At 38.3% G+C, this 22,159-nt stretch overlaps 1 protein-coding gene across 1 annotated transcript; it reads left to right on the plus strand.

Annotated features, from left to right (window-relative positions):
* Nucleotides 1-119: 119 nt before the first annotated feature.
* Nucleotides 120-20,788, plus strand: LOC137283391 (3-phosphoinositide-dependent protein kinase 1-like). Its single transcript, XM_067814856.1, has 15 exons — nucleotides 120-210; nucleotides 4,490-4,645; nucleotides 5,731-5,773; nucleotides 6,360-6,497; nucleotides 6,907-7,051; nucleotides 7,905-8,020; nucleotides 8,741-8,837; nucleotides 9,132-9,200; nucleotides 9,761-9,857; nucleotides 10,434-10,610; nucleotides 11,596-11,642; nucleotides 12,024-12,138; nucleotides 13,513-13,610; nucleotides 14,209-14,263; nucleotides 14,656-20,788. The coding sequence occupies exons 1-15, from the start codon at nucleotides 208-210 to the stop codon at nucleotides 14,773-14,775; spliced, it is 1,476 nt and encodes a 491-aa protein (XP_067670957.1). The 5' UTR covers nucleotides 120-207; the 3' UTR covers nucleotides 14,776-20,788.
* Nucleotides 20,789-22,159: the final 1,371 nt, after the last annotated feature.

Raw genomic sequence — 22,159 nt, forward strand, 5'->3', positions numbered from 1 at the left:
GGTTTCTACTTATAACTAGATGTCACAAACATTTGAGGAACATTCAAAAACACTGCGTTCTTCAAAAGCAAAAATCGGAAGTCGAGTTGAATTATAGAGGGCGTTGCGAAGAGTCTGACATGCGTACTACGACACCCCGGTTGTTGTGATGGCACTTACGGCAAATGGGGAAAATGCAGGCACAAATTTGAGAATCGGTTCGTCATAATGGTAATGTATTCATGTGACTGATAACATATATTCAGAAAGTACATATATTATGTACGAATAGATTCCATCCTGTAATCATATTACGAATCTTCAACTCAGATCTTGTGATCTTGTTGCACACCTCTTCAACAGTTTATGCGATGTACGACACATGCATGACAGAAATTGTGATTTAAACGTAAATGATTTGTGTTACCCTTTTAACCTTATTTTAACGTGACCAAACTTATGCTATTTAATTACGGTTAGTACGATAGCTGTCTTTAAGCACGAATCGACGGAGGCTATAATATCCTTGTAATATGACATGATTCTCTTCCACTAGTTCCAGTCATTTGACAAATCCCACAGCAAATAGTTACGGTTTGGAATGAAAAGCGATAATATTTTTGTGATAGGTAACAGACACGGGTTACTATTTTTGGTTGTACAGAACCCCAGCCTTTGTGTCCTCCCCAGTGGGAATCGACCAAACCTATGAACGTTATGGCCAGTTCATTTGTGAGCTTATAAAGAAGAAGAAAAAAAAACCCAAAAACATTCACATGGTCAGAACAAAGTACACCAGTAAACATGGCTCAAACAGATATTTTGATAAATTGAATTATTTATCTCTGATTACCATTACTGAGTTTACAGGTAAAGCAGTTTCATAATTTCTGTAACGTGCACCACACCATTACATAAATAAGTGTGAATTTAACTCTGATAACAAAAGTCATATGTTTTTATCACCTCTGTTCATTTCTACCAAACATGTATGCCATATTTGGGTAATCACAAACCACACCATTTTGTTGTTTTTCTGAAACTCTGATGTGCCATACTGATGAACTGACTGGTAGAAAGATATGACACAAATGCGACCTATCATGTAGCACGCTTTGCGAATGTTAAAAGGACATCATATTAACTAGACAAGCTGGAGGTTTCCTTGTGTGATTCAACCATGAAATTTTACATACATTGCTATCGTTACCAGTGATGATACCAAGTAATTTTAGGCGGTAGTGATTTAAAAGCACACTTATTTGACAAATTTCTGATTTCTGATCCCACCTGTTCATGTGGCTAAAACAGAGAAGATGCTATCCATTACTTTCTGTCATGTCCCTGTTATGCCCAGTTTAGACTTGACAAATACTTTGTTGTTAATCACCTCAACATTCTGTACATGATATACTTAACAGCAATGGCTATTCATTCCCTTCAGACAATCAGAAGGTTATGAAATCGGTTCAGAATTACATAACTGAAACTAATCACTTTCAGGAATTCAAATAATAACCTATGAATACATAATACATGTAATACCTTGCTATTATTTTATTTTATTTTGTTTTGACTTTGAGTCATTCATTAATGTTTTAATGTCGGCTCCACAGAATTTTGTCAATATGTAACATGTACTTTTTTGCAGAGAAGCATTCATATAGGCCTTTCTGCCTGTTTGCTAATCCATTTTCCCCACTATGTTATATGGTGGTATATAGGAAGAAAACTGTAAAGATTAATGGAAAAAAATATTATTTAAGTCATTGAACCTTCGGAGTTAACCTGAACTTTGTAGCTGGGTTGTAGTTTTTCTGAAATATTGCACATTTTCTGTTGCCACAAATGAGCCCCGTCCGACTTAAAAGTAAGATCATGTCGTCAACAGTTATCTCCTGGAAAGACATTTTGTTTGTTTGCTCTGTTAACATGTTTTGAGAAAATCCCTAGTGTAATCAGCTAAATTATAGAAGATAATAAAAATTAAAATAATTGTGTTCTTCATATTTTGTTTTATAATTTCTTGGCTTTTATGTATTATTCAGAAAGGACACAATTCCTAAACCATACCTTTTTTCCAAAATGACATCATTACTGTATGCTATCTATCAGTTTACATGATGAATAGAATTTGATAACAATGTTATTATTACTATTATTATCAAACAATGCTCAGTTGATTTGGTGTTCAGCAGGGGTTCAAACAATTTTTTAAAAAGCCACTTGCCACAGATCAAGTGACTTTAAGAGAGTAACTTGTCCTGCCTAAGTTTCCACTTGCCCTGATTTTTGTGACATAGTCATGATCATGAAATTATGAAAGAATGCATCAACATGATATTTGATGTTAACATTTACTGGACTATTTATCAAAAAGTGATAAATAGCAAAGAAAGATAACCTACTTTGTTATCATTGCAAAATTTAATCGCTACGTTTTGAGCAAATGATCTCTAAGTTTATTTGCAGCCTGAAACTGTAAGCTGAAATTATCTAGTAGCCCATGGACAAGTAAGATAGATTCATTTGATTGCCTGTAATGAAAATTGACAAGTCCCCGCCTTCGGGTCATGGCAATTTTTAACCCCTGGTTTAGCAGTACATAAGGTTTTCAGAATTACTTTGAATGTTCCACTTTACATGATACAAGAAGTTACATTTAAAAATAGTTGTTATCAAAAACAAACAGTTATCATCAGTGGCAAGTAGACAGAACGAAAGTGTTTGGTGACTTTGTTACATTTACAGGAGAGTTAGATCCAGGGAGTGCAATAGAGAACCTGAAGACTTCCATTTTGTAAAAGAAGGTAGGGAATGAATGTGACATGCAATCTCTCTTACAGTTCTGAAGCACACACAAACCGTTCTTGTTGCACATTGAATCTGAGGGATCTGTCTTGACTTTTCGTAGATCACATTAACACTTAAAGGAGATGGATTTCCAACTTACACACTGACTGTGTTCCACACCAATCAAACTAGCTACTTTTAGTTTTAGAATTTCAATGAAAAAGATGCACCCGGCTGGCACATAGTCCTTCTTTAAGACAGTTCTCATTTGTGTCAATATTGTAGTTTTTATGTAAGGATTGGCTTATTAGATCAGGGTATATGCACATGACCAGGACAAACAACCATTCATAAACGTCAGCGCATGGGTGGCACTGTTTGGCACTGCAGTATACTGTGCAGAGTTTTGTCTTGGACATGATTGAAACCTATGGTTCTGTGTGCAAATCCCACTTCTTCCTGATTCTATGTTTGTTGACATTCATGCTTGGGGTTTTTCTAAAGTCGTAATTATCACGTTAGGCTTTTCTTTGCACACCAAGCTGACATGTCTTGCAATAACTGTGATACATTCAAAGCAGGAATAAACTCAACTCACTCAACTGCACTAATACTACAGGTTGAAAACAATTTTACATGCAGCATATGTCATATTGTGACCACTTACTGACCACTTTCTTAATGGCATTGTGTAATCACAATTTTACATGCATGTTGCCATATAATTGTTGTCTGATCAATTACATTTGTAGACATGCTCTTGATATGTAACTGGGCAGTTGCCATGGTAACATATCAATATAGACCTGATTTAAGGCCAATATGGATCCCATATGTTGTGGGAACCATGGCGGATGATTGTAGAAAATCACAAATCGGAATTTAAAAGAATGGGGTAAATTTGGGAGAATTCAACTTCCAGGCAAAGAAATCTTTTTTTCCCCAAATTTGTGTACCTGGAGCTCAGCATGGAGTGCTGGATATATCATTGGTAACTACCACCACACTTCAGTGTGGTTTAGGCCCAGCTGTTTAACACTCCACAGATTGATGTCCAGAGTTCATTCTCTTAGACTGCCACACATCGTGGGTTTGAAACCCACAAAGATCAGGGTCATGATTGGTCTTTAGTAACTGATGCTTGTTGAAAGAGGTGACTCGCGGAGCTGGTGATCAGGCTTGCTGACTTGGTTGACGTATCTCATTTGTGTAGATTGATGCTTATGCTGTTGATCACTGGATTGTCTGGTCCAAACTTGGTTATTTAAGACACTGCTACATAGCTGGAATATTGCTGAATGCAACATTAACCAAAAAGCAAACCAAACATCCTCGGTTTGAACCATAGATTAATCCACCTTTTGAATGGATAACACCCAATTAGTCACCCTAATCTGAGCTGACACATCATGATAGGAGTCAGTAAACCCAGTTCAGTGTGTTGGGCTGCGTAGAAGAAATTAAATGTTTCTTGGACACATTTTTTTTTAGAGTGGCGAGGATGATAAAACTTTTTTTTTTTAATGTTTGTTAGGAAAAGAGTAATGAGGGAAGAACATATTTTGCTTGTTTTCTTTCAGAAAGAGAGCAATGTCAAAATGATTCTTTTAAATAGCAATAGAAAATGTTACGCAAATAAAAGTGACATGCTGAGGCCCAAGAAACATTTCACATTTATAATTTAGCCTTAGTTTGTAATGATTCCCTTTTTCCCTAGTCAAGGGGGAAGGCCGGAGTGGACATGGGGTCCAGACGAACCAGTTCCTCGTCATCCATGTCTGTGACTGACACAGAAACCACCAACAGACCAGCAAAGAAGACACCAAATGATTTTATCTTTGGCAAAGCCATTGGTGAAGGATCATTTTCAACAGTAAGAAACTGTTTTCTTTGTAAACCTAATGTGTTTGTGTTTGAGTCTTGCTGAACATATATTGGATTAAAACCTGGAATTCTTGTCGTCATTTCATTATTGAAGAATACCTTTTACCTGAAACCTTAATTTGGAGCCAGTAACAAGTTCATGTCATGAAATGCTATGAAGTTGGATAAAGTTACCATATCAGACCCAGAATAATTCTGTCGTCATGATGATCTAAATCACTAATACCAAAACTTGATTGTTTGGTGGAATTCTATATTGAGAAGCATGTGCAACCTGTCATGGATTCAAAACCTTTTTAAAAAGCCACTTGCTACAGAGCATGTGACGTTCAGCAAGTAACATGTCCTGACTAATTTTCCACTTGTCCTGATTTCATAACTGTACTTTATTAGCTACATTTTGAGCGGATATGAAATGAAATCCAAGTTTATTTGGTATTTGAAACCATAAGTGGAAACTATCTACTATCCCACGGACAATTAAGATATCATTACTTGATTGTCCGAAATGAAAACTGACTTGTCATGGACGTTCGGCAACAGGATTTTTTAACCTCCTGCCTGTCGTTGTCTGGTGCAGCAAAGTTATTACTTCAGGAACCATTTTCTATTTATGGATGGAATATTATCAAAGTACGTGTAAGCACATTTCAAGCTGTCATTACGACCATTGTTACAAAATTATAATTGTCAATGACCTGTGAAGATCCAGGGAAGAACTACTAAAATAGGTGTTCAGCAACCCATGCTTGCCACAATAGACAAAGGCAACTATTGAGATCAGGTGGTCACCCTCGCTGACTTGGTTCACACATGTCATTGGTTCCAACTCATGCTGATAACAACTGGACTGTCTGGTCCAGACTCGATTATTTACAGACTGCTGCCATATAACTGGATTGCTGAGTTTGGCGTAAAACTAACTGTCAACATGTAATGATTTTTGTCAAATGGACTAGTAGCATTTTTTTGGGTGGTTGATGAAATATAAATCCCATTAGCCCTTTGTTTCTGTTGGTGTCATGTGAACTAGTTTTTTACTTCTCTAAGAAATTCTTTTCCTCATTGGTTCAGGTATACCTTGCCAAGGAGGTTGGAGTGGATAAAGAAGTAGCAGGTGAGTTGCATACAGTGAAGAAAAGAACTGTTTGAGGGGTAGAATAGATAGATATGCTTGTGGGAATAGCTGACTTTAACAAACTGGTGGGAACATTGTATGATTGTAGTCATCAGCACATGTAATCACCTGGTTGGTTTGGCCCTTACTAGATAATCACTTGGATATAGGTGGGATATTGCTGTGATGTAATACAGTATTCACTCAATGGAAGAAAGAATGTTGTGGCTTTACATTCACATTAGTAGTTCCTATACTGTAGTACTGTTGACGTAGGTCAGAGCCTCCTTTCACAAAGCTCTAAGGAGATAATAAGTCACTAAGGTAACTTTTTAGTCCTATGTTAATGTATGTGAGTTACATTTGACCTTAGTAAAGATTGCTTTATGAAAGGAACCTCATCAATACTTCTGCTGCGCAAGGAGATTCTTTGTTCCAGCAACTTAAGCTTATCATACATGGCGACTGAATGTTGGTGCAGTTTGATTATGTTGGTTTGCTTCTCCATTATGTCATTATGTTGGATATGTTGGATATGTTAGATATCTAATTATCACATCACATAAATTTTGACTGTTTGTTGCAGTGAAAGTTCTGGACAAGAGGCATATAATCCGAGAGCGCAAGAACGAATATGTGATGAGAGAAAGGGAGGTTCTCATGAAGTTGAATCACCCATTCTTCATTCAACTCTTCTGCACATTTCAGGATTCGGAGAGACTTTGTATCCTTCAACAGCTACTTGACACAAACACATTACACCTGGATCAGAATACTTGTATCATTCATTCCCTGTTAAAAGATTGTACACTTGAAATACAAACAAATTCAGCTTTTGAGAAACAAAACAAACTTAAGGTTTACACCACAATCAAATCTTCGTCTAGTATGCACAAATGTAGAGAATGGAAGTGGGAAAAAAATCACTGAATCCTGATGTACGCACAACATTGTTCCCTGTATCCACACCAAGTTTTGCTTTGCTATGTTTTTGGTTGTTTCTTTCAGAGCAGTTAGGTGCATCATGTCATCCACCTGTCCACATGACCAATGTCTCATTCCAGGCTCTAATAAATTATTTGTGAGTCGTGGTAAAACCCTGCAGAGATTACTTTTCCTTGACCAGTGGTCAGATTTTGTGTTGAGTTATGCAAGAGGGGGAGAACTGCTCCACTACCTGAACAAGCTGTCATCCTTTGATGTTCAATGTACAAAGTTCTATGCTGCAGAAATAGTCATAGCACTACAGCATCTACGTAACCTAGGCATTATCCACAGGTATGCACTTGTGTCTTTATAATTCACAAGGAGTCAAGATTGTAGACATAGCAACAAGGACCTGTCTATTTTAAGGGTCAGTGGGGTAGCCAAGTAGTAAAAGAGTTTGTTCATCATGCAAAAGGCCCAGGTTTGATTCCCCACCTGTGTATAATATGTGAAGCCCATATTTCATGTCCCCTGTCTTGATATTGCTAGAATATTGCTAATAGCAGCATAAAAGCATACTCACACACTCAATTCATATTTAGACTGGAGTGCACAAATTACAGATATTTTATTGGGTTTTTTTAATGCGTTTTGGCACATGTGTGAACAGGGATTGGTACAGTGTCTGCTTATAGACTGAAGGCTCTGGTTTTTATCCCAGGGGTTTTTGTTGTTACCCTGGCTTGTGCTGAACATTAATTAAACTTAGCTCATAGTCACAGTAAGGTCTTTAGCAACTAGACATACTTGTTGTAGGAGGCGACTAATGGGATCAGGCCGTCTGGCTGTTGACTTGGTTTACATGTCATTGTATCCCAATCGTATAGATTGATGCTCATGCTGTTGATCACTGGATTGTCTGGTCCAGCGTAGAATATTTACAGACTGCCACCATATAGCTGGAATATTGCTGAGTGCATTAAGACACAGTGCAGTATCAATGCTAGAAAGCATCATGAGATAACACTGTAAAACTGGCGTAAGCGTGGACTTACACATGCACACACATATTGCTGTATGGATGAAATAATCTTGGTAAGAAGAATAATTATCAGCAATTGTTACAGTGATGAGATATATGTATATTTGCATTTTTTTGTTTTGTACATGACAATGTACTGTAGATGTTATGTTAATATTTCAGAGATCTCAAGCCAGAAAATATTCTTCTCAATGATGGAATGCATATCCAGATCACTGACTTTGGGTCAGCCAAGATTTTGAAAGACTCTTCTCCAGAAGAAAACTCCAGAGGTGGAGGTGAGGTACTTTTTGGCATCCAGGCCAATCCATTAAAGCTTGCACCACACTGACACGTCTGTCCTAGGCACAGGTAACAATGTTACAAGCTAGACTTGTTTACTTCAACTTCATGTTTCTCAGAAGATGCAACTAACAAGATCAGATGGATCACTGGATTACTTGGTCCAGGCTTAATTATTTACAGACTATATATCTGGAATTTGCTGAGTGTGACATAACATAAGAAAGAAAAACAAACCAAAAACAAATTCAAATTTTATTGAAAGGGTTCATAAGTGGCCTTCACACAGCAAACTGCATGTTGTCAAACTCAAGTTTGAGGATGTGAACATTCCAGCAACTTGCCCCCATCACCAATTTCAGAGTTGTCAAACTGTTGTCAGAAAATAGGATCTTTTCTCACCAACTTTTCATCAAGCTTTGTTTTGACATCTGAAGTGTTGTCAAACTCGTGTTGTTCAGAAACAACCAATCACAGTCAATGAATTTGTCATGTGATTGTACCAATAGAGACACAAGAGTTTGACAACTTTTGAAAATTAAACGACATATGTTGTCAAACCTAAGTTTGTAGTGTGAAGGCCACTTTGGGGTCCTTGAGCTCTTTTTCATAGTATTTGATGTGTACTTTGATTTATAACATTTGTTTGAGAAAGGTGCCACATTTTAATACAGTGTAGATTCATTGAGATTATAAAAGTTATGATTATTGTTCAGATGGCACTCCAGCATCGGGTGGGCGGCGGAACTCCTTCGTTGGAACGGCCCAGTATGTCTCCCCAGAAGTACTCACAAGCAAGAAAGCATCATTCAGGTACTGTTTGCCGCTTTAATGTAATGTCAGACCAAAGTTTGGTGCAGTGTTGGCTAAAGAAAGGGTTTTTGAGTGTTTTGACCCATCAAATTCAGTGAAGACCCCCTCTATTTTACATCTGCCCAACTATTTAACATTAGAGGGGGTCCAAAAAACATTATTTTCATCAATTTGGACCCACTCCAAATTTCACCCAAATCTGACACTGTTGGTGGATTGTGTAGTTGATTTCTATCTGGAGGTGCAAGTGTTGAGACTTGGAAATGACAGCTATTTTGTATTCATAATTTGCAGTTCAGACCTGTGGGCACTGGGATGTATCATATACCAGTTTCTGTCTGGCTTGCCACCATTCAGGGGAGGGTAAGTTCACAGCTTGGATTCCAATTTTTTGTTAGGACTGAAAATGATCTTTGAATGAGACAGAATGTGTTTTCTTTGACTTTTTAATGTTTAAATGAATTCTCCAATTGTTTTAATTATTCCCATTATCTATATAAACATATAGAAAATCCATTTTCTTTCTGCTCTCAAAATGCAGTCATGCATGATAAAGATACACGACTCCTACGAGGTTAAGAACAATCCAACTGATGGCTGATTAATCATAGTTATATAAGAGAATTGGCTGTACCTTAACACTTTGGAATAGTATATTATCTGTCCAATTGTTGATTGCTTGTAAGAGGCAAGTAACGGGATAGGGTGGTCAGGCTTGCTGACTTTGCTGACACTTGTCATTTCAACACATAGACAGATATTCATGCTGTTGATCACTTGACTGTCTGGTCCAGACTTGAATATTTTCAGACCTCCGCCATATAGCAGGAATATTGTTGAGAACAGCGTAAACTGAACCTCACTCACTCACCATCTATTGATATCATTTCTTTTTATTGATCATCAATTTTTTTTTTTTTCAGACATGAATACCAAATATTCCAGAAAATAACAAAATTAGAGTATGAATTCCCTGAAGGTTTTCCAGAATCAGCCAGAGATTTAGTGGAGAAGTTACTGGTAAGTCATATTCTGATATACATGCGTAATAATGTCAGTGTGTTTTCGAGTGGTAAATATCCTGTTTTGGCGGAGGTAGGGGTGCGGGTGTTAACCTTTTGTATTTACCTATCCTTAAAAGTGATATTTAAGATCCTTAATCATGTTATCCCCTTTTCATTAGGGTTGGTGGCGTAGCTTAGTGTACTGAGTGAGGCCCATTTCTGGTGTTTCCTGCAGTGATATTGCTGGAATATTGCTGAAAGCTCACTCACTCTTTGTCATTATGTCATTCCAAATTTTCTTGCAACAATCTCTTACAAACATAGGTCATGAATATTTCTGTTTGTACAAGGCAACGTAATGGTGGTCAGGCTCAGTGCCTCAGATTGATGACTTGAGCAATCCATGTCAGCAAATGGTTTTGATCTTCCTTTGTGTATATCACTGGATTGTCTGGACTTGACTAGGGTATGTAATGAACACTGAATTCTCATTGAGTTTTTAAATGCTGACAAATTATCAAAGGGTTAATCCACTGGAGATGCAACAATTGTTATACTGTTTGTTAAATGCAGTTTGACTTTATTTCCTTAGGTCATTGATGAAACAAAGCGATTGGGTTGCCCAGAAATGGGAGGATTTGGCCCACTGAAAGATCATGAGTTTTTCAAGGGCATCAATTGGGACACTTTGAAAGATGAACCTGCCCCCAAAATGATGCCATATTTGCCAGCAACTAGTCATAACCCGGAGCTGTGGAGCACAGAGAGGGTAAGTACAAGAAATTCTGATCTGTTAGAGCTGGGAGATGAAAGCATATGAAAGGACTTTAGTGTTGCTCCAATGTGGTTTTCTGTTGCTGTTTTTTTTGGAAGTAACTTATACTAAGTATCAGGTTCATGGTTTTAATAATTCTAACCACTTACACTTGCACAGTAAGCAGGACAGGTAAAGATTCTTTGTTATGCCAAGTAGAGTTGTGACGATACGCCCATGCCACGATTCGATATGTATCACGATACTTGTAGTCCGATACATACGATACAATACGATACGTATCACGATATTTAGTCCTTGTATACAGAAAAATAAAAGTACTGGAAATAATGTGCTGTTATGTTATCATTTCAGGGAAGGCATTCTTCTCCCAAGAAAAATAAAACATGTCATCATGAAAGACATTTTATTAAAAATGATTAGCATGTGTAAAGTAGTGTTTTCCCAAAAAATGGAACAGCAGGGATCAACATTGGCACAACTGGCTTTTGGGCACAGATTACAAAATAAATTTGTAAAAATCATCTCAGTCGGAGCATCTCCATGGCAATATTTTCCATGAAAATCTAAATAGAAGGGGAAACAGTGTTTTCATAGACTGCTAAGTATGTAAGTATCTTGTTGAATTGATACATGACAATCGTATCGATGTATCATATCGTGCAGCTCTTGAATCACGAAAACTTGCGTATCGATTAATTGTCACAACTCTAATGCCAAGTATATTGATGCCAGTAGTGATACAGCTGGTGAAAGAGACATGATTGTCACTGAATGAGCAGACATCACATGGGATCTATGCCGTCAAGTCCGAAATCACCAGGGGCTGGTTTGTTACTTGATTATAAGCACATGGGATTTAAATATTGTGACTTGGTGACAGAAGTCAATAGACTGATGATGTTAGTGATTGTCTAGTTTAGAGGATGCGGAGTGATTAACTCAACAACACAGTGTATCATTGATTCTTTGTTCACAGGTTGGTTTTGATGACAAGAGACTAGTTGAGATAATAACAGACACTGTGTAAGTAAATCAGCATTTCTTTCCCCTAAGAGTAAACAGCTGATGAATATTTGTACTGGCTGAAATTTTGTATACTTTTTTAATATGAAGTCATAGTAACTACTTCAAAAAATTGGGAAGACATCAAATGAGTCAACAATATTTGAAGTTGTTTCTGACAATAGCATGAACTCAAGCTTGCCACGAAAACTTGCTGTACAGGTTAGGTTAGTATTAACAGACATATGAATCCCATCAACATAAACTGTCTTTATGACATAACAAATGTATGTTTGTGTTTTTTGTTTTGTTAGTTATCTGTAATGACAAACAAGAATGCCCTGTCTAGTTAAAGTCATCTGTGGTACCCTCAGTGTCACCCATTTGTACTTGTGTTGACAGTATGACAGCTGACGAACGCAAGAAGGAGCTTGAGAAACAGGCCACCTCTAACAAGTACCACCAGTTTGTGGAGGGGAATCTTATCGTCAAACAAGGCCTGGTAGATAAACGGAAGGTTGGTGTAGACTTTGCTATTATGTTCACCTAATATTGAGAGACGTTTTGTGCCACTTTCAGTGATAGTCCTGCAGTGTCATTACAGTCACCTGTAGCAATGGCGCCATTATAACATGATATTTATTCATGTGAACATGTGGATAAATATGACTTGTGCCTTGAATGTTTAAAGCAAAGCTTTTCATTACAAAGCTGCCCCAATACCCGTAATTGCTGACAAAGAACATTTCATTGATGTGATAATTCCCTGTGTATGATGCAACTGTAGATATGATTAAAACATAGTTCACTGTGTTTATAATTGGATTAATTTAGGTAGATGAATATCAAAACAGCCTGTCTTTGTAAAGTGAATGATTTCTTTTTTCTTGACATGCTTAAGCCTGCTTTTTCCTACAATGCCATAACACAACCAAACAAGGAAAAAAAAACCCCCCAAAACGAAACCCTCCATAAAAGTTCTCACATTAACATGTTAATTCGACAGCTGTAATTTCTGAAAACTGAAAAGTATTCAAGAAAGTTAATACAGTGGACTATGGTGCCAGAATGTGGTCATAGGTTCAAATTCCCAATCACCATGTTTCTTGGTTTAACAAAAGGATTGGGCATAGGTTTCACATTTGCATGCTGTTAAAAGCAACAGCGTTCAATCTAGTTGGATGTACAGTCTTCAACTTCTGTTTTCCCTGGTATTTTGGGCTAGCCTAGTAGTTAATGTACCTCCTGGTTACACCAAAGACTGATTTTCAGTTCCTTATGTAGGCTCATTGTGTGAAGCCCATTTCTGGTGTGTACTCGCATGCTGTTTCAAACCATGTTTATACCTTAATATTGGTAACCAAAGAAACTTACTGCAGATCAGTGTTATGTCCCTTTGTATTTCTGTAACCATTGGTGGTGGCATGCATGGGGGTGATGCACACAACATGCCAAGGGCAGGTAAGCAGTGATGGTTGCAGAAAGTGGTTTGGATGGTTGAGGGCAGCTTGAGTGTGGACAGTACCACCAGATCTATCGGAACTCCAATTACCTGCAGTCACCTCAGTAGCAGCTGAGGTTGTATGCTCGTAAATGTTTTCCTCAAAAGGAAAATTGAGTGTACACTGATAATAGTGCCAGTGGTGATAATTTGGGACTCCTGTGGCTGAATTAATTGTGACACATCAGGAACCACGATAATGACTAACAGATTTTTATGTCTTTCACACGAGACATGGGGAGTCTTATGAAGGTGCTAATGTTTTTGCAAGGTGTAAGCATTCGTAACATAAGAGTATTAAGACAGTGATACCCATTTGTTTTGCATGATGGCAACCAGCCAGTGAGGTAGGTAGATGTTGAGGGTTGATAATTATGCTTCCTATTCCAGGGCCTGTTTGCCCGGAGACGCATGTTGTTGCTGACTGAGGGGCCCCACCTGTACTACGTTGACCCTGCCAACATGGTCCTCAAGGGACAGATACCATGGTGATTTGTTTTGTATTGTGTTCAACCCATGGTTACCCGTGCAGATCTGGGTTAGAATTGATCTTCAGTAACCCATGCTTGTATTAAGAGGCAACTAGCAGCATCGGATGGTCAGGCTTACTGACTGGGTTGACACAGGTCATTGTATCCCAGTTGCGTAGAACAATGTTCATATGGTTGATCACTGGATTGTCTGGTCCAGGTTTGATTGTTTACAGACTGCCACCATATAGCTGGAATATTGCTGAGTGCAGCATAAAACTAAACTCATTGACTCATTCAGTCCAAGGGAATCCTGGGTCAGAGGAACTTCTCAGTAGCTTGTATTGTTTTGTCTAACGCAGCATTTAGTAATATTCCAGGGCTAAGACAACAACCAGTAATTAATAAGTTCTGTTGGGTTTTTTTGTGTGTGTGTGTGTTGGTAAATGCCACGCTTCTGAGTGCTGCCTTAAACAACATGGCAACTTTAAGTGTCATCTAGTCATTGTGAGAATTTGACTCGGGCACTTCAGAAACAACTAATTGTGATATATCAATCCTTGGTTGTTTCATTACTGTTACCTTTTCTTAGAACTCACATTTCTGTCTTTTATAGGTCCAAAGAACTTCGTCCCGAAGCCAAGAATTTCAAGATTTTCTTTGTACATACTGTAAGTACTGTACTTATGGTGAAGAGAAATATGTCCCAGTACGGTGGGATAAAATACAGCTGGGAAGTCTTGGAGCCTAATTTTCAAAAGCGTGTGGGCACATATCTTCATTCGGTATTAAGGGGGAGGGAGGGAGGGACATGATACATGTTTTATCTTTGAATCAGTGTATCATTCACAAACTACATGTATGTTTTGCAATAAAATCACTACTTCAATACACCCAACATGTGCAGCAATGAATCTTTTGTTTTGATTTTTTTTTTATCTGTAAACATCTGGTATTCCTGTTTTCCAGAGTTTTCTTGAACATTTTATTTATTTATTTATGTTATTTTTTTCAAATTACATTTCTTTGATGAACATAAGAATGTCTGTTGTTTTCTTTGCAGCCCAACAGGACATATTACTTAGAGGACCCAGAATCCCGGACAGAAGAATGGGTTCGTAAGATAATGGAGGTGTGGAGGCGGTACTACAGTTCCGACAACCAGCCAATGGACAGGTCCTAGCTACAGTGGGGCTGTGGCTCTCTGACATACCAAGCACACTGATTCACCAAGCATACTGACATACCGAACATTCTGACATACAGAGCATACTGAAGATACTGACATACTGAGTGTACTGACATACTGAGCACATTGACATTTAGAGCATACTGACATACAGGACGTACTGACATACTGAGCACACTGACATTTAGAGCATACTGACATACAGAACATACTGACATACTGAGCACACTGACGCTGGGCTTACTGATGTACCAAACACAATGACATACCAAGCATTCTGACATACCTTGATATCGATATGGATATATGCCACACACAGAGATAAATGTAGGCCACACAATCGCGCGACTTTATCAGTATTGTTGCACATTCCCGTACACGTTTTATGTTAGCAGGGGTTTATTTGTGCACGACTATGAACTTGAACACAATTTCAGTTGTGCAATGCATGACCCATGGCACAGAACAGTCACCAGTGATGCATGTGATACTGTAAACCATTAAAATCAGTGACATTACCAATGCAGCCAATGACAGCTGTTGTAGCAATCCTGTTTATGACAATATTGTCATGATCCAATCTCTACTTGTGTGTCAAGCAAAATGGAATATTCTCTAATCAATCTCTCTGTTTCTTATCATTAAATGTTGAAGAGCATATTAGTGCAGGTAGTTTGTATGAGCACATCCATAAGTACTTGTTAATTTGTTATTCCTTCCATTTATTTTTCTGCTAGATTCATCTCTGTGTATATGTTCACATAGTCAAGTTATTAGCATTCATGCTGTTTACTGTCAGTTAAGGAGCGATGAGGTAGCCTTGTACTTATGGTGTTCGCTCATCATGCCCAAGACCTGGGTTTGATTCCTCACATGGGTACAATACCTAAAGCCCATTGTTGGTGTTCCCTGCTGTGATATTGCTGGAATATTGATAAAGGCGGAGTAAAGCCCAGCTCACTCACTACTGTCTGTTACAACTTCTTGCTCCAATTTAGTATTAGACTACTCTGCTTTGATAAGGATAATCACACATAATCTGATGTATTTAAATATTCACTTGAAATATTAGGAGTATCATTCTGTATCATGTTAGGAGGAAACATATCCCTAGCAACGTGAAATAATATTATAACAGCTAATTTAAAGAAATATTATCAAATCTATCTTATGACTTCTGTTTTGCCATTGGAAACCTTCACAACCAAAATTTGACATGATTCCAACATCACATCCTGTGACGATTATGACTGTTGGTGTTGTTAGTTAATATTACGCAGTGTTGCTTGTTTATCACATGTATTAATTTGTCTACCCTAACTTGAAAAAGGTGTTCTTTTTTGTTTTCTTGTACTCCATCTTTTTACTTTGCATCATAGTACATGTATTATTTTTTTTGTTTTTCTTTGGTCTTTCAAATAGTCATGGAATGTGCCATAAATAAGGCAGTTCGTTCTTCAGAATGTGATCAAGTCTGAAGTGTTTGACCTGTCTTTATGATTAGAGTACTGTCTTGGATCAATCACAGTCACTCACTTAAGTTAGGGTGGTGGGGCAGCCTAGTGATTGAAGTGTCAAAAGACCTGGGTTCGATTCCCAATATGCGTACAATGTGTGAAGCTCATTTCTGATGTCCCCCGCCATGACATTGATGGAATGTTGCTAAAAGCAGAGGAAAACCATACGTCAATAAAGTCAGATCTTTTGCTTTGATGCCTCCACATGTATTTCTGGCAACCCTTGTAATGGAAGGTCACATCAGAGACACTGGGCAAACCTTTGTTTCATTTGATGAAGGCATGATGGACTTGGACTAGATTTTCGAAGCTGTCTTAGCACTAAGATAGTCATAAGTTAATGTTATCGTATGGCACTTACGACTATCTTAGCGCTGAGGGAGCTTTGAAAATGTAGGTCCTGAATTTCTGCTTTTGTACCTGAGTTTGGATGTTTACTTTCACACAGGCAGCAAATATTAATTTAATACTACACCAAAGCAAAGCCCTTATCATTACATATGGAAATGCTCATTCATGAGACCCAGAAAACTCATGTATTGGGCTGACTGTTTTGTGCACTTAAACACTCTTTTAGAAGCCTCGGCACTGACTGATTAGGAAGTTCAGCTGATGCAAGCTACCTCTTTTGGAGGTGTTTCAGATCCATCACATTGTTGTAGTTGAGGGAAAGATATATGATCTTAATGAATGTGTGGATCTTTTGTCAGCTTGTCATGACAGTGTCGGCTGTTGTGGTCCTGTATGTGATATATTCATTATCAGAGTCATGTCTGTGTGGTAGTATGCACTGCAACACACTGACTGTGATGCCATTGTTGTTGATCATGGGGTCGAAGTGGTATCTCGAAGTTTCTCGAGCTCAGTGTACAGAGTTGCATCCCTTTAATAGGCAAGTCATGATCTGCAGATCCAGTGATAAGATCAGTTTGGGAAGTTTTACCAAAATGTTGGAGACTAGCATCATTTCAGTCTTTCATCCCACCTCAAGCAGACATTTTAAAGTCACCCATTTGTGTCAGGCCTAAGTAACACTGACACATCAGAAAAACAAGATGGTGGGTTAATATCCCATTTTGCCCTCATAGTGTTTTTTGGTTTATCAACACCTTACCAATGCTTGTGGTTTTCACCTGAGTGGAGGACCTGCATCAAGTTGTTCTTTGCAGCTACATCAAACTGACATGCCATGATAGAACTGGGACACTGTTCTCATCAGTAAGCCACGCTCAAAAACATGCCCCACCTGTCATAAAGCAGAATTATGTAACTTATTTCAGCATGTTTCGGTGAATGATCTGTTAGGTTCACATATTCTGTTGGTGTTGGAAAACTTTGGAGCACCGCATCAGAGATAAGATGGTTTGAACCCAGAAGCGTATAATCAACAGCTTTTTAAATAATCATGTTTTCTAGACCAACATTTCAGCTTCATTGATTCACAATTAAGGCTGTGGCAATAAATTTGAAATTACTAATATAGAGGTTGCAAACATCAGTGAATGCAGTGTGTCATTGTGTTGGCATTTTTCTGTGGTAGGCTGTCTTGGTTTTCTCTTTATTGTGTTTGTAAGATTGATGCTTTTTCTTTTTTATCTTTTAGTTGTAGCAGCATTTTGTTCATGCGATGTATCATTAGAAAGAATATAATGGTTTGACTATAATTTGCTAATTATTTCTTTACCTGATACATGATGTGCAGCTCATTCTAGATTCCGTCCCATAAAATGGAACTCAAAATGTGCTTCTCTGGCAAGTGGTGTTTCTGTGAAGTCACTGACCATTGTTACCTCCCCTTCACAGGATATTGTAGCAAGGTGCTTGTTATAGTCTGTTTTGATCAAAACTGACCGATGAATTGCAATGTAACTCGAATTAGCATAACATACTCAATGAAATGCTGATCATAATCAAAACATTGCACGAACACTGTGAGGGTTTTTGCAGAATTTTTGTCCTAATGATAAAAATGTTGTTTAATAAACTATCTTTGAAATGTTTACACAACTCACTGTGTATTACGAGGGAGGAGTGCAGAGGATGGCACAGTCAGGTATTCGAGAAGCATGTGCACAAGTGCCAAGAGATTTATTTATTCATTAAGCTGTGCTGTGCTGTCCCCATGCTTTCTAGCACACCTGGCTGTTCCTTTCCCTGCATGGCTCCCTTGTAACAAATAGTGAACTGTGTCAATATTTTAATGATTGTTTGTTAAAGAACTTTTTATCTTTAAGGAAAAATATTGTGCAAATACCTCACCGAGTTGGTTTGATGTTCTGATTATGATTAGCCTATCACTGAGAATGTTATGTTTATTAGTTTTTTAGCTAGATTGCAATTCATCGGTTTGCTTTTGAGCCAAACGGACTATAGTACCCTTTGATGTCATACAAAAATACATTGTTTTTTTAAATAAAATTGTTGCTAGGAAGTTACCACATACAATTAGACTGACAGCGTGGCACGAAATGAGTCTTGATCAGGCAGATCAGGGTAGTTTATATGTCTCCTCAGGGCTGATTTACCTTTTAGAACCAGAAACTGCAAAATGAAACCTTATATTTATATTAAATTGCACCCAGTCTATGTAATTATTTTGCTTTTCAAAGAACCAGACTTCAGATGGAAAAAAAAAAGAATGAGGAACTGGCTTGAAAAAGTAACTGAGATCATGATCTGAGGCTAAAAGACAGTTACAAGCTCAAGTCATGAATTTTTCTTTTATGTGTTAAGACAAAATAATGTGATAGGATTAAGTAGGTTTCATTTCCCTGACTCCAGCTGTGAATTGTCTATGAATGATGAGCAGTATGGTAGCATAGTGGTTATAGTGCTTGCTTGTCACACCAAAGACGGGTTGATTCCATGCATGGGTGGAATGTGCGAAGCCCATTTCTGATGTCTACACCGTGATATTTCTTGAATATTGATAGTAGGGGTGTAAAACTATGCTGATTCACTCACTCTAAGAATGACATGTAGATATGTAAAAGTAGTTACAACTTTCTGAAGTTTGTGCAGCTTTTAGAGGTCAAAGAACTGAAGACTAAAGGGAGGTAACTTTGTTTCATGTCCTTTGGAAAAAGGAATGAGGGTTATGCTGGAGAGGTCTATTTTGGGATTTGTCATGGGATCAAAGATAGAAGGAATTTGCACCGTATCATATTAAGATAGATACGCTTTTGTCGTAAATACACTAATTCTATATTTTCAATTAAAGGTTTGCCTCACTTTATTTCAGCTTGCCAAAATGAAATATACATCTATACAAAAATATATTTCATGTAGAATAGTAAAATGATGCGCCTTCCCACCAGATAAGACCATGCATATGATCATTTGTATGAATAACCACAATATTCTATATCCTCATGTTATGAGTTTTCGGACATTTAAAAACTTGTTTTTTCAGTTATTGCATGAACAGTTGTAGAACATGTCACCACTATTTACTGTTACAATGTCTGTGAGTATGCACGGCAGTCTGAAAACATATGATGTCCGAAAACACATAATCCGACGATTATAGTAACATGTTCAGTCATGCGGACTGAATGTCTAGTTGAATCCCTCCTTAAGTTAACATACCAGTACTGTGTTGATTTCTCGCAGATGTTTCACCTGTATAGAAATGTCTTGCCACCCCCAATCTGTGTCTTGTTTTGTTGTTGACGAATCTGTACAATGTATAAAGTTTTGTTATTATTATTTGTAAATATTGTATTTTGAAATTGATATCCTGTGTCTTAGTGGCTCACTCCCTGAGTAGAATATAAACTTCTATTATTTATACTGTTTTTACACAGATAAGGCTATGCTCATAGCATACACTTAGCTCCCTACACCCCTTGTGCTACATCCTAACAAAAACATAGTATGGCTAAAATGTTTGAAATTTGGTTCCCAGGTAACTACTTTTCTCAGAATGTGCAGATTATTGTTGAAAAAGTTTGCAAAACATTAACTTCTTAGCAAACTACTAATGTTCTAATGTATTATATTAGGGTGAGGGGCGAGGAGAGATGTTTTTTCTTGGTCAGCCCAAATTTGTCTTTGTAAAAATCTTTCTGTATACTTTATTCTTAGAATTTAGGTTGATGCTACATTGTGGGCTGTGTTAGGTTGCTCGGAATAATGAGTTTACTTCGGCTTCTGAATATTCAGTCTTAATTTAATTCATTACTTTGTTTGGATGAGAGGGGTGTCTAGATAAGAATAAACAATATACTAATCTTGCTATTGGTCATTTGCTATTGAAAGGAACCTGGCAACTAAATTTTCTATATTTAGCTGTATGTAGTTACGCAAAATATATCTTGAAATAGGCAATATCCGGTGTTTCCTCTGTGGAGTAACTACACAACATTGATAATTTGCACATGAAATCATGAATCTGGCTAATCAAACCATCAACATACATTATGTTTGTTGATTATGTTAGAAGCATTTGTCTGGTCATATTTGAAAATAAAATCAGAATTTTATCAGAACCCATGATGTTCTTTGTGGGTTTTTTATTGTTGTTCTTGTCATTTGTATATCTGTATTGACATCGGAAGCTGCACCTGTTTCCTACATTTGAAATTTATAATTGAATCTGTTTAAAACAGTGATGGATATGCTGATAACAATGCTTTTGTAGATCTGTAGGGATCACTCTCTACACAAGGTTTACAGAGATTGCATACCTCCCTTTGTAGAGGTCACACAAACCAATTGGTGTGCAGAGGCTGCACACACCCCTTTGTCAGTCGAGGTCACACACATCCCCTTGTCAGCAGAGGTCAAACATCATCCTATGTCTGCAGAGGTAGCTCACCCCTCTTTGTCAGTTGAGGTCACACACCCTTTGTCTGCAGAAGTTTCGCACTCCCCTTTGTCTGCAGAGGTCACACACCACCTTTTGTCTGCAGAGGTCAAAGACCACCCTTTGTCTGCATAGATTGCACACCTCCCTTTGTCTGCAGAGGTCACACACCTCCCTTTGTATGCAGAGGCTGCACACGCCCTTTTGTCTGTAGAGGTCGACATGCCCCTTTGTCTGCAGAGGTCACACGCACCTGTTTTTCAGTTGAGGTCACACACCTCCCTTTGTATGATCTCACCCACCCTATGGACAGGTTACACACCACCCTTTGCCTGCAGAGGTCGCATACCTCCCTTTGTATGCAGAGGCTGCACATGCCCCTTTGCCTGCAGAGGTCGCACACCCCTCTTTGTCAGTTGAGGTCACACATCACACTTTGTCTGCAGAAGTTGCGCACTCCGCTTTGTCCGCAGAGGTCACACACTTCCCTTTGTCTGCAGAGGTCAAACACCACCCTTTGTCTGCATAGATTGCACACCTCCCTTTGTCTGCAGAGGTCAGAAACCTTTTGTATGCAGAGGCCGAACACATGCCCCTTTGTCTGCAGAGGTCGCACACCTCCCTTTGTATGCAGAGGCCGCACATGCCCCTTTGTCTGCAGAGGTGCACACCATTTGTCTGCAGAGGCCACACATGCCGGTTTCTCTGCAGAGGTGCGCACCACCCTTTGCCTGAAGAGGTTGCATACCTTCCTTTGTCTGCATAGATTGCATCCACCCTATGCACAGGTTACACACCACCCTTTGTCAGTTGAGGTCACACACCACCCTTTGTCTGCAGAGGTCGCACACCTCCCTTTGTATGCAGAGGCTGCACATGCCCCTTTGTCTGCAGAGGTGCACACCATTTGTCTGCAGGGGCCACACATGCCCCTTTCTCTGCAGAGGTTGCACACCACCCTTTGTCTGCAGAGGTGCACACCACCCTTTGCCTGAAGAGATCGCATACCTCCCTTTGTCTGCATAGATTGCACCAACCCTATGCACAGGTTACA

Source organism: Haliotis asinina, chromosome 5 (assembly GCF_037392515.1).
Source record: "Haliotis asinina isolate JCU_RB_2024 chromosome 5, JCU_Hal_asi_v2, whole genome shotgun sequence".
Classification (NCBI taxonomy): domain Eukaryota; kingdom Metazoa; phylum Mollusca; class Gastropoda; order Lepetellida; family Haliotidae; genus Haliotis; species Haliotis asinina.